Source organism: Candoia aspera, chromosome 3, assembly GCF_035149785.1.
Source record: "Candoia aspera isolate rCanAsp1 chromosome 3, rCanAsp1.hap2, whole genome shotgun sequence".
NCBI classification, from domain to species: Eukaryota; Metazoa; Chordata; class Lepidosauria; order Squamata; family Boidae; genus Candoia; species Candoia aspera.
The window spans coordinates 57,817,678-57,831,369 of record NC_086155.1 but is presented as its reverse complement, the minus strand read 5'-3'; the positions used below and the strand labels follow the sequence as shown (position 1 = coordinate 57,831,369).

Sequence of the window (13,692 nt, the reverse complement as noted above, 5' to 3'; positions counted from 1 at the left end):
AACCTTTCCAAGAAAACTGCCGTGACTTGTTCAGGCAGTCGTCAGGAGTCAACACTGACTCGAAGGCACCCCCGCCCAAAAAACATTGTCATAGGTCAGGAAGAGAGTAAAGGTATAATCCTGTTCTGCCAAAACCAGCAGACAAACAGACTCAACCATACTTTCAACTGGGAAACTCAGCATCCTAAACCAAGCTAAATCCAAAAACTCCAGAGAATTCCTGGAAGCCTGGCACTCAGACAAAGCAGCCATCAACAGACACGTAGCGGTAAACAACATTTGCATACCATTCAAAAGAGACAATAGAAAAGCCAAAAGACCAGTACACTCACTTGCCAGCAATCAACACCCAGATATGCAAAAATCAACACTAGGATTAACACCAGATGAACAAACCAAACGGCACAATACACCCTAATCAAGGAACTATTAACTCAGTCAGTCAACCAAGCAGCAAACAACAGCCCAATCAAAGAACTCCCAAGGAGAGAACACCCCTACCAACACAAGCAGGGCAAACCATGGTATATAAACAGAGAGCAAGGCCCACTCCCTCTTCGCACTGAAGATGTTGCCTAGTCTGGCAATGAAACATCTGCAAGAAAACAACAACCTGGCTTCCAACCTCTGTGATTTCTCAGTGGCCTCGGAGACATCCGACCCACTCCTCTCCATTATGGCCACACTTGGGGACAGCGAATACCTTGGCTTCACAGGTGCCGGGGGCGTTCCAGACAGGGTTCCCTCTGCCTTCCTGACCACCTTGGACTTTACCGCTTTCGCAGTAGCTGAGCTGGCATCCGAGGTCTCCGACAGTTCCTCCGATTCCGGAGTGAGGGTCCTTTCCCTTCTTTGTCCCATGGAATCCGTTTCCCCCACGCTGGAATCCTCACTCTCTCCCGAGCGGGAAGTAGGTTCAGCCATCACTAACTTTATTTCCTCACAGTAACACTGGTAGGATGTTAGTGGTAAGAGTTTTAAGATTCTCAGCTTTATGTAATGATTGCCTATTCTGACATACACAGCCTCACAAGCAGATTCTTAATGAAAACTGATTTATTGAAAGAATAGTGTGCAAATACAAAGAAAGCTGAGAATGACCAAAAGCGCGCCAAATACAAACTAAAAACCCTTGCTTCACTCCCGATCCCGCCCCTCGCCCCAGCATAGCAACCACCCCCTCCCAGGTGTTGGTAACCGTTACACATCGGCCTGGGAAAGTAACCTTGAACACATGCAATAACCCAAACATACATTCCACAGTAACAGTAAGGAGATTACAGCCCGGCAGGGCTGAAATTCTCCTCCCCGCAAATGACAGACATGGATCAGGAAATTGACATGCGAAACCTTACGATGGACCCAGACCATTGGAACGATGAACATGACACAGAGAGGAAAAGGCCGCAACCTCCATTTTGTTTGTTAGATTTATTTTCTCCGCTACACTTTTTAGCCATCCTACAATCTTACTTCACCTTTGTAAGGCTGAATATATTTACCTCTGTTGGGTCTATTTTACAGATCACAACTGAGGGATTTTCTTTAAGGGGTCTTTGCACACACCCCAGAATCAGTCCAGAGCTATGTGATCTCATGCTAGGGACACCTACCTCAAAGCACATACTGTAAGCTGTGCTGACTCTGTTCTGTACATTCACATCATACAGGACCCCTTTATGCGGCCCAGAGCTATGTGATCTCATGCCATCATCATGTTCTGCAGCTGTGCCAATTGATTTCTTGTTCAGCTGCATATATCTGACATTGCACTAAGGACAATCTTCCTGACTGAAATGCTGAAGCTGTAGAGCTTGAGGGCCAGCAGGCTGGATTGCAAGTTTCTCACCTCCTAACTCTTGGCTCAAGCCAGCCTTGCCCAGAGGCTGTGTGGCAGAACTGACTCACTGAGACACTGGTCTTTCATGGCTTTACACCTCCCCCTGAGACATTCTTTGGATACAAATGAACCCCAGACTTAGATTTTAGTGGGGGCCTGTTGGTCAGCCTTGAGCATTTCAAGGCTGGTGGCAGTGAAGAGGAACACAGCCAGCTTCAAGCAGCTTTTGAGGAACTGGGGATTGACCAGTGGTTCTGTCCTGTCACAGTACAATAAAATTGCCATATTCTGATTTTAAATATTATTTTTATTTGATCTTATTACTTGATTTTGGTCTGCTTTCTTTGGAATCTCTGACTATTTGAGGAAAGCGGGTTCCAGGCTCACAGTAAGAAATACTTACAACCTGCTCCTTTAAAAAAATAAAAAGTTTTCTTGGCAAAGCATGCTGCCTTTTAGGTTGCTTAGGATGATCACTAGAGGAGATGAAAGACTGAACATGTTGCATTTTAAAATCTTTCTGATATCTGCTCCTTTACCTTTAAAAATAAAACACGTATTCTCACGAGAACAAGTTGCAAAAAAAAGGGGGGGGGTCTTTTTTCCCTGCAATAAATCAAGCATGTATTGTCAAACCATTCCACTCCCAGTTCCCCATTCCCACTCGTAAAATAAGTAATAGAAATATGCTTTTCTACTCTCGGGCTACGGCAGCAGAATATTTCCTCCTTTCGCGCCGCTCCTCCCGCCCTCGCCGCCTGCTGGCTCCTGCTGGCCGGCAGAGTCCATCCGTCCGCTTTCTCGCCTCTCACCTGACTTAAACTCCGTATTTTCTCCTGTCGTATTATTTATTCTCTCTCCTTCCTGCCGGGAACGAACTTCGACTGCGGGTGACAGAACACCGACTTCTTCACGGCCATGAGCCTTAAAGCAGCAGCTCCGCAGCATGAACGGAAGCGGAAGATGTTCCAGGACGGGATTGCATGTATGGGCAGTTGCAATGCATCTTACAGGGTTTGGGCAAGCCGGGATCTTTAAACACAGTCCCCCTTTTCAGATGTCAATTGGAAAACAGGCGCTGTGTGAGGCGAGGCATGCGGCTGGTTTCTCTTGGAGATTGGCTTGTGCGTTTTAAACCTGAAAATTAATTTTAAAAGAGATGTACTGTATATATTCCTTCGCAGGTTTAGACCTCGGACAATAAAGGTAGTGACGAACATCCGGGGACTGCCTGATCTCGACTGCAAAAAGCCCCACAGCCGCTAGATGGCAGCAAAGAGAGATTTTGTTACTGTCTGAGTTCAAGTACTGTAATCTCAGAATATTCTTGTGGTAAACTTGGTAGGGCAAAGGAGAGGCAGGGAAAAATGAAAATCTGATATGTAGCTGTGTTTCTGAAATGCAGAGGTGAAGGGAAAGTCAGAAATGCTCTTCGTGTGCACAGGACCCAGATTCTAGTCCTAAAGTATTGTATTTTGAAGCAGGGCCGCAACTAGGGTCTGTGTCACCCAGGGCAAACATGGATTCCGTGTCCATTTTGGTGCCCCCCCCCCAGTTGTGGCCCTGTTTTGAAGTGTGAGCACCACTCCTTTTCAGTGATAAGGAAAATCACTGAATGTGCTTGGGGGCATTAGCGTTATTATTGCACAAGTAAATCTAAGTCTGTTGTTCCTTTAAGATCAGGTGCCACTGCTTTCTTGCATAAGTCACTGGATTCTGAGACTTGGTTGGGGGCAGCATAATTCTGACCCCCAAATCTCCCTTAAGCATTTATTTTTAAATGGACTTTTGAATCTGTTGTTGTGTAATATAATTCACTCATTATTGTTTTTGACTCTTGATCTTTTTTACTCTTGATACAGCAAATACTTTCTAGATGGTGGGATGCAGGCAACAGGTATGTTGGCTTGCAAAGTAGTTTCCAGAGGAGAGATCCTAGCATGCGCTGAATAGAGGGAGCACACTTGGGGAAAAACTTCGATAAAAGTTGTGCCAAAACTGTTCTTTCCTATAGCCAGAAATGCTGCATGTATTACAGGTACAACTAAGGCTTGTAATCTAGTTGACGCCTTTTCTTTCTTACTAAAAAGCATTACAGGTAGTCCTCGTTTAATGTCCACTCATTCAGCGACATTCAAAATTACGATGGCACTGAGTGAGGGGTACTTACAATGCGTCCTCGTAGTTGCAGCCATTGCAGCGTCCCTGAGGTCATGTGATCACAAATCAGGCACTTGACAACCAACTCACAATTATGACATTGCAGCATCCTGCAGTCATATGATTGCCATTCGCGACCTTCACTGCTGGCTTCTGACAAGCAAAGTCACTGGGGAAGCCAGCAAGAGGTCGCAAATGGTAATCCCATGCCCGCAGGACACTGTAACTGCACAGGATTTACCTAAAGACAGCAACAGGGACTGCCGGAACTGCCATCATAAGTTGACATGGTCACGTGACATTTGGCCTTACAACTGTGTCGCTTAGCGATGGAGTTCTTGGTCCAAATGGTAAGTGAGGACTATCTGTATTTGAAAGCTTCAATTTACTGAAGCCATGATGGGTTGCAGAAGTCAGTATCTAAGGGCCCCAGTCAAATGACTATAAACCAAGTACTTCTCAGTGGCTGTTATTTGCATGATAATATTCCTCTAGCATCATAAATTGGTGCTTCAACTGTTAAAATAATCCAAAATGGCATACTTTGGGATTTGAACTCAAGTCTCAAACCTATATTAAAGAGCTATACATGGACCATATAAATGGTGTTGTGCATGCACTAACCAAGTTTGTGGTGGAGCATGTCATGCAAACACAACCAATGTTAGCTTTGTTTAATTTCATTTGTATGTTACTGTTTTTCAGTTGAATAATATCCTAGAAATAAAATAACTGACTTTCAAGGCCAATTCAGCATGTTCTTCTGCACCAACTAGCCACCTTTGGACTGGGATCACATACCACACTAAACCGTAAATCATGGTTTACTGGCTATAGTGTCTGGGTTCACACAGTGTGTTCTGCCAAAGCAAAACAAATCCTAGAGTGTTTCAAAGAATCTAGCTTTAGACTCAGAGCATTAAGAAATGACTTTTCAATGTAGGAATAGTGCCTAGTGAAGAGTCACTTCAATTCACTATGAGAATGGACATCAAATGTGCCAGCATAGATGGCCCAAGCAAGTATTCAGTATCTGTTTCCCACAGTAGCCAGATTGGATGCTTCTGGAAAATTCTGAAGCACGATATGAAGACAATAGGCCCTGCTGCTGTTGGCCTTAGCACATGGGATTTTACTTTTTTGGTTTGTTTATTAGATATACTTGCATACAAATGCAATAAAAATGACTCTCAGTGGCTATCTATCTAAAGATTCTCTCTCTCTCTTTCCCTCTCTCTCTCTCTCTCTATATATATATATCCAGAAACAAAAATAACAACACATCACTACTATAAGAATAGGAAGAAAAAAAGATGGCAACACCTCAAATCAGGAAAAGTCTCTCCAAACAGCTCAGTCTTTAGGAGCTTGTAGCAACCCAACAAAGAGGGAGCCAGCCTGATTTTCACAGGGAGGCTATTAATGGCATATGTGGGACCTGCCCCCCAAGTGTAGCCTGAGATACCCTTCTATATACTCCATTCTATTTTCCAACTCACTTCGTTTTCCATTTCTCCCCCATAAACAGACAGCCAGTATCGAGAGCCATTGAACACAGTCGGTCTAAAGATTTAGTACTTCTGCAAACCTTGGAATTTCCTTTGTACTTAGGTGATGCTGTTTCAGCTCCATAAGGAACTACACTAATTCTTAATCATTAGAAATAGATGGAATTATATCCTGCAGTTGTTTTAGAATTATTCAGTATTCCATCTGCCTCCCAGAATGTTTCAGAGAAGACAAGGACTTGGAATGCAGAGGAATTTTTCCTGTCCTACAGACTTAATTTCTGATATACTTTACTTGCACCCTAGTATTTCATCATGCAGGATTGTTCTTATACTTGAACCTGGAATAAAATGTCAAATTGACAATGTTCTTCCAGAGAAATTGCCTCTTCAGAGACTGCAGTTCGTAACAGCTGCCTCCTTTGCTTCATAGTGAGGCTGGTTAACATGCCTTAGTATATTTCTTCATATATCTGGAAGTTATTAGGAAGTAGTTGCCACTTCCTTGAAGACTATAGTATTTTCCTACTTTCACTGCCTGGCAGTGCATGGTAGTTCTTCAGCTTCTGTATGTGATGAATCTGAGAGAAAAACAAGTACAGCTGGGAGGCTGGCAGTAGTAAGTACAAAGCATGGTGCTCTGAATATCTCCAGGGACATGCGTGTGGCTGGCTCCCCCCTCCCCCAGCTATCTCCTTTCTCCCAACCCTTTCTGGGTGGAGAGATCTGGAATGAAAATTAACCTACACCAGAGGTTAGTGCAGAGTTGGGAGGTTAGACCCAACAGAGTAACATTAGGAGAGTCCCAGGTTTCTCTGTGGACAGAGCAGAACAACAGCACGATTCACCAGGAAAAAGGTAGAGTATGATCTTGTTTGGAATTCTATATGCAGGAGAATTTCAGTTCAGTTTCTGCAGATGATCAAGGGTTTGGGATTGGTTCACTGAGAAAGTTTACCACTAGGAATATGGGCTATAAGGAGGTAAGTGAAGGAGTAAAAAAGCACAATTGTTTCCTAGTCAACATTTTGGCTTGTTCCCGAGAGGCACAACTTTGCTACCACGTCACTTTCCATTAGACTGAATATAATAGAAAAGAGTGTAAAAGGTTTTGAATCCTGCAGTGGGAAGGCATAATAGTGTTTTGCATCCGTATTTTCCGAGCATGGTGCCTTGCCCATCTGCATTATTACCAGGTTGTTTTCCTGAGTGTGGGAAGAGAGAAAAGAGCATGATAGAAGGGAATGGGGGAATGCTAAGCCAATGGTGGGTATTGCACACAGCTTGTATAGTGTCAGGTACGTGGGGTGGGGAAAACCCTATAATCGGCTCCTGGGTATGTCAGCATTGCTGCTGCTAATAGGGCTGCAGATAATGCTCCAGAGCTGTCTGGCTGATAGTGTTACAAGACTTCTGGCAAAGAAAGTCATTTGATTTCTCCAAAGTAAGAGGGTGAACTCTGGTTTAGCTAAAGAACTTTCTCTTCTTATGTTGCCTCTTTTCTGGGATTAAGACAGACATTATTTTTTTTTAATTTACACTGGTTATATTTCTGGGATTTGTGATGTATCCTAATTTAATTTTTCCATGAAATCAGGACTTCTATTAAGCTAAACATGTGGGACTCAAGTTCCACATCTATTGCTTAGAGCCCCAGAGTTATTTCCTGGAGTCCTGAGTATCCATTTCCGTCAATGGAAATGTAACTTCTAAGCTTAACTGATAAAAGGAACAAAGGAGGGAGCTTGATTCTGATTGAAAGGGTCTAGTTGAAATGGATGAAAGAGAAAATGTGAAAATGACCAAAATTTGGGAAGCGCAGTGCTGCTTTTTGCCAGGTAGGGATGTGCAGACCTGATTTGTGATTTTCAGCATGTCACTGGGAAATTTATGAAGAAAGTTTATTGTACATCTGTTGCTTTAGAGAGGTTTTTTGCTGATATTAGCTACAGCCAACCACAATTTTCTTTCCCTTCCCTTCAACCCATGTAATCTTTCATATTTTTTCGGTCCTCATTCTTTCTTTTTATATGACCAAACACCTGAGTGTATTTCTCACCTTTGTGTTCCCATTCTTTTAGCACTCACCTCACCCCTCTCTTTCCCTTTCTTCTATAGGTGTAGCAGGTATAGTGCATAAAGTATAGTGGTATAAACTAGATACAGCTTTATTTCCTTTTCTTTGTGTTATCTCGTGTCTTTAATTTTTTTTGCATACTATTTCTTATTCCTTTTCTGCACTGTGCCCAAAAGGGAATAGCATGATGAGTTTATATGCATGTACTAGGGATTTGCAAAACATTCAGTGCATGAATAGTTTCATGCACAGAACAGCTGGGTTTAGGTGACTGTGAAGTGATAGAAGCTATAGTAGATGATGTAGAAGACTTGTCTGGAATCTTTCTCTGAAACATCTAGGTTGCAACCCTCAATATATTACCAAGGACTTAACTCCACTGGATAATGGGATAACTTTGCTTATTTTCTGTGGTGCAAAATATGATATGGAGAATGATCTTCTGGGAAAGATCCTTAACTCTGCTCTCTTTTCTTGTAGGCTAAAGGGAGGTAGTCAGGATGGGCTACTTGCCCCCGACCACAAAAGCCTTGCTGTTGGGACTGGTGATTTCTATTACAGTGGTGGAAGGAGTTGTGGTTGAGAACAAAACCAGAATATGCCAACTGGCCCCACTCTGGAAAATAAATGGCATAGACCCAATGGCTGGGATGGAAGGCCGGGTGACAGTGGTGGCTCTTCTGAAGGCTAGCTGACAGTTCTGTCTCAAGCAAGCAGCCAGGTGAGTTCAGCCCATAGAGGAGATTGCTTCCTTCAAGTGCTATAAAGAGTCTAAAGAGAAATCACATCTTTGGCATTGAGGTTTCTGCAGAAAAAATTGAATGGAGCACTAATTAAACTGTAGAAAGGACTGATTCTCCATAAATTCCTGTTCAGTAAGATATAAAATGAGCCTTTGGCTGTAATATGTAAGATGTAATATACAAAGAGGAATGGCTATAGTCTAACCCATGAATTACAGTACTGCATAATATGTTTTCAGACATCTCTAAAAACATACAGCTGTAATCACTATAACAGGCGAGAGCCAGTTGGTCTAGTGGTTAAGGCTCTAGGCTAGAAACCAGGAGTCTGTGAGTTCTAGTCCCGCCGAGTTCTAGTCCCGCCTTGGGCATGAAAACTGGCTGGGTGACCTTGGGCCAGTCACTCTCTCTCAGCCCAACTTGGTGCACTGTAGACTAGCCTCCTTGTGGTGCACCCCAGGCAATGTGACTTGTCATGGCTAAATAGTCTACACATCTGGCTGCTGGACCTCACAAGGATTTCCCAGCAAGAAAAAGCAGCATGAACACTGAACTGCTATGCCATACAATTAGGGGGAAAAAAACTGTAACAGGCCATCTAATGAGACAATAAACTAAAGTGGTGTCTCTTGCTCTACAGGATTTTATCCCAAATTATATAAAGCAGTCTTCTAATGCCTCCAGATGTCTTGGCTTTCAACTCTCATAATCCCTAACCAATGATGAGAGTTGCAGTCCAACACATCTGAACTGCCACCATCAGTAATGGGTGGGGGCTGGGAGTTACATCTCTGCATGTCCTTTCCTAAATGTTACTTATTGATCTTTTCACAACCAGCCTTGGCAGCTTGCAAGAGAAATTGTCTGGTGATGGCGTGGCCAATGTCAGTTTCATGATTGTGAATGAAAAGACCCCTTCCTCCTGGGCAATGTATTGGGAACTCAAACGGCATACTCCCAAAGGCATCCCAGTTTACCAGCAACAAATCCTGGAACCTGATGTCTGGCAAATCCTAAAGGGCAACAAGGATGACTTTCTGATATATGACAGGTTGGTACCTGAGACAGGGAAGAATCCATTCAAGTGAACTTGCAAAGATATAAATGATTATAAAAACACTTGGATTCTACAGTTGGGGCTGAAAGGAATGAACTAAACCCAAACTTAAAAACAAAAATCTATCTATAGAGTGCATAGAGGGCAGAAGGCAAGAGGCATGAGGCATGTTCCTTGTCTACAGGGATGATGGCATTTTTATCGCTGATAAAAATGCCAGGCCTGTCAAGTTACATCATTTCTGTTCACACACGGATGGACCCTAGAGTGTTCTGAAATAAACTTCTTGCGCTGTTTCTTCCATGGCATCCGGGCTCTGCAGGTGCAGGAAGCTAGCTTTCCATATCCAGTTGCCATACAGTTTTCTGCACTTACCATATGTTGAGGCAGCTGTGCGCTACACACACCGCAAAGACTACTGTGGCAATTGTTCCTGGTATTATCTGGACAACAGCCAGGAGGTAAGAATTTCAGTCTTCTCTCCTTCTTCAACTATCCCATTTAAGTAGGACATTTCTTATTTGCTCAGCTTAATTTTCTGTTACTTCAGAATTCTCCAAGATTTCTGATTGCATACTTCTTATAGTAGGAATGAGACAGTAAAAAGGGAGGGGTATTTCATATTTTCCTTTGCAGTATACAAGAAGAAGCGAAACTGGAGTGTTTCAAAGCATTTTTAATTGTAATAGGGACAGAGCTGAAGGATATGAAAGAATAACCTCAGAATCAGACACACATGAAGGGTAAAGATTTAATTATTTAAGTCCAGGTCTGCCTCTGTTACATATTGGCTGAATTCACACACTGTGTTAAGCTATACCTTGCTTAACCATGACTGGTGAATAAACATCAGTTGACTTGATTTGCACAACAAGTTATGCCAATACTCATTATGGCTGAGTAGGAGATATGAATCAGGTCAAAGAGTAAGTAAGGATGGTCAAGGCTAAAGGGACATGTCAACCTGCAGTTTATGTCTCTGTACCCCTGATCTTTTTCTGTCTAATATTGGAAGCAAATATAACTAAAACAAAAATATTTTTGGGGGAGAAGGAAGTCTATTAAGTATTTGCTATCAAATGCAAGGATATTTTACACTCATTGTCCATGATAAAAAAAAAAAATCCCCTCCTTCCTGCTTCATATATGGTGGAACCGTACTTGCATCTCCTGCCATAATGGCTGAGTTCAATTGTGCCAAACCAAAATGCGGTCTCTTTGTGTCTTAGCTTGTTATGGAAATCCAGCCAACTAAGGCATGCTTTACGAAGCAGAGATAAAACAGTTGAACAAAATGTTTAAATCTATTATAGTGGAAAACAATCTTCTTGTCACCTAGTGACAACAATCTCACTTTTTAAAAACCATTTTTTTAAAACTTGAAACATTGCCTTGAAAGAGTCAACAGAAGAAGAATTTATATTTGCTCGATGACTAGCAACACATTCTGCAAAGCTAGTTCACTTTAGCAGTTTGCACATTTGTTCAACCAATCAGCTGAATACAAAATTCACAGCAAGTGGGCCACTTCAGATGAATATACATGCATTCTCCTTCACCCTTAAAATGTTCCGTCTGTCTTCATCCTGAGTCCATCTTAAAATATATCAGAACTCATTGCTATTTCACAGGTGAATAACACAGCAAGTACTCCTGTGATGACAACTGAGGCTCCCAGAGACAAAGTGAAGACCTGGAAGTATTGAAAGACCAGCCTGAAAAGAAAAATCAAGAGGCACCTAAGTTCATAGTCCAGAACCATTCCCATCATGGGGGAATTAACAGAGCCCAGCTATCCCTCCATTCATAAAACTATTCAGAGAACCACCAAACAAGGGAATCTCACTAAAAGTTTACAGTATGGAAATAAACTCTCAACTGTTGGGAACCCCAAAATCTTACACTAAAAAACTAAGCAAGCAGTATAAAAAATAGCTAAGAAGTAAACTTACACATCTTAGAAGGGAATGGTACTGTGTTTATGGAGAGTAAGAGAACAGAATATGCCAAATTATTCTCAGAGGGTCAGACATCATGCTAAACTATAATATGTTTTGCTTCATTGTGACTTAGCATGTTGTATAAGCCAACAGTTAACTTGGACTTGAGTGGTGTAATGGCAGGACTGAGCCCATAAGTTGAAAGGCTAGAGTTTCAGACCTTGTCTCTCTGAAGACCACTTCTTGGGAGTGCCGGTTGGTATTTCTCACAGCTACCACCTACCTTCTTGGGCAGTTTCTCTACCTTAGCAACTTTAAGATGTGTGGACTTCAGCTTCCAGAATTTCCCAGCCAGCACAGGCTGTGGAATTCTGGGAGTTGGAAGTCCACATATTTTAAAGTAGTTGAAGTTGAAAAACTCTGTTTTAGGGAATGTCTCATCTCCTGACTTTCCAACTAGCCTCAGTGTGTTTGAGAAAGAATGCTCCCATGCTAGCAAATTAAAGGAAAAATAAAATGATGTTGAGGAAATACATTCAATAACCACCTCCTGGCCCTGTGCTTTTGAGACATGTCACTAGGGTGACCAGCTCCTCTTCCTCTTTCTTTTGGTGAGGAAGTAGATCAGCCACACAGAGTATGAATAGAATCTTTTTTTTTTAATGAGAAGTGTAAAAAATTCTTTTTAACTTTAAATAGGCACATGCAAAACATTCAGTGGTAGAGGAGATAAAAATATAGAGCTGCTAAAATTGCAAACAGAGTCTCATAAGGAAATTCTAACAGAAAAATATACAGGAAATAATAAAGTTCTGACTGACCACAAGTTGATAGATATGCTACTAGTATAGAAGCAACTTTGATGTAAAGGGATGCTAATCTGCATGAAACACAATGACTGAGTTATATAGAAACAATAATAATCAGAAACAATAAATTAGTCTTGAAAATAAAAATAAAAATTTCAAAATATTCCTAGCTCAGGTTCTTACCTAATTCTTTAGGAGATCTTGAATCCTGAAGCTAAAGTCCTCTTTCCTGCTTTCATGGATTTTTTCAACTCCTTGTAGAATTTTTATCTCCTCCCAACCTCCTAGCAGTTCTCCCTTGTTGACCAGTAGGTCCCAAATTGTATACCTAGCAAAGAAGGATGTTGTGGGAGGACAGCCCTGCTAGTCTAGAGTGGCAAAGAATCAGAAGGATGGCATCTGAGGAGATGAGCTGCAGCTCCTGAAAGCTGATGCCTTTTAATACATTTTGTTAGAAAAGGTGCTACCAGACTCCTCCTGATTTTTTTTAGCAAAGAAGGATGGGTTGAGGAAATTTGCTGATTCTCATGTCCATGCCTGAGAGAAGACGCTGCTTTGAATTTCTGTGCTGGTAGCTTGCCTCTGGCCTGAGGGGCTATCAGGCAGGCTGCAAAAGTGAAAATAGGGGGTCAGTGCTTACCTGCCCATATGTTTTAGAGCCATCAGATGTCTCTCTTAACAATTGCTTATTTCCATACACACTTAGTCTTCTGCTGCTGGGAAGTCAGTTTGGATCCCCCGCCTTTACATTTCCTGCTTTTCTGCACTCAATGAAGTATGTAGTGTAAACTAAATATTGCAGTCACTGCAGTCTGAAACTGTTCAGAAAAGTAGTTAATCAAAATGGAAAGATGGGATGAGGATCAGAACTAGTATTTGAGGAAGGGTGACAGACTAAGTGAGGGGAATGGAAATAGAGGGAGCTGATTGGGTCTGGCGCCCTTAATTTGGCACACTAATATCCATGGACCTGAATGGCAAATGGGAGGATTGTCTTTTTTGTGGTACTTCTGGAAGGAAAAGGTTTGCTAGAATGGAGAGAATAAAATGGAATTAACTGGATTTACAGAAATGTTACTTGCTTCTATGTATATCTCACTGTATGTAGTCAGACAAGGTTTGGGGTGAAGCTTGAGTAAGTGGCAGCACATTATGAGATGAGCTGGTGGAGAAAGTTAATTCTTGACATAATAATGGCAAAAGTAATGAAAATGGATGCATCATATACTGAGTACAAATAATACTGTATTCTGGTGGAAATAAATTATCTGATATGCATTTGAAGTCTTCATTTGCAGTTATCTTCATGGATCAGAAGCGTTACAAACTAAAGCAAAGTCTTTTATTTAAAACACGTACACACAAATATGACTCTCGTGCATTAATTTTTGCTTAGGATAGCAAATTTAAAAACTATCCCTGGCCTTGAGCTCCTATCCAACTCTTCTGATATTCTTCCACTCTGGATCTTTTGCACTTTATGTCTTGTTTGCCTTTACAGCAAACTGCACAAACATCCTGAATTATCTGAGTGTGGTTAACGTGGTTGTAAAATATT

At 41.8% G+C, this 13,692-nt stretch overlaps 1 protein-coding gene across 1 annotated transcript; it reads left to right on the top strand.

The window, feature by feature from the left end:
- The first annotated feature begins 6,001 nt into the window (after positions 1–6,001).
- LOC134493348 (selenoprotein Pb-like) lies at positions 6,002–13,412 on the top strand. The gene is given in 6 exon segments (XM_063297815.1): positions 6,002–6,366; positions 8,066–8,306; positions 9,167–9,379; positions 9,708–9,846; positions 11,017–11,074; positions 11,077–13,412. Coding segments are annotated over 5 exon segments (789 nt in total). The 5' UTR covers positions 6,002–6,366; positions 8,066–8,085; the 3' UTR covers positions 11,235–13,412.
- The last annotated feature ends 280 nt before the right edge of the window (positions 13,413–13,692 follow it).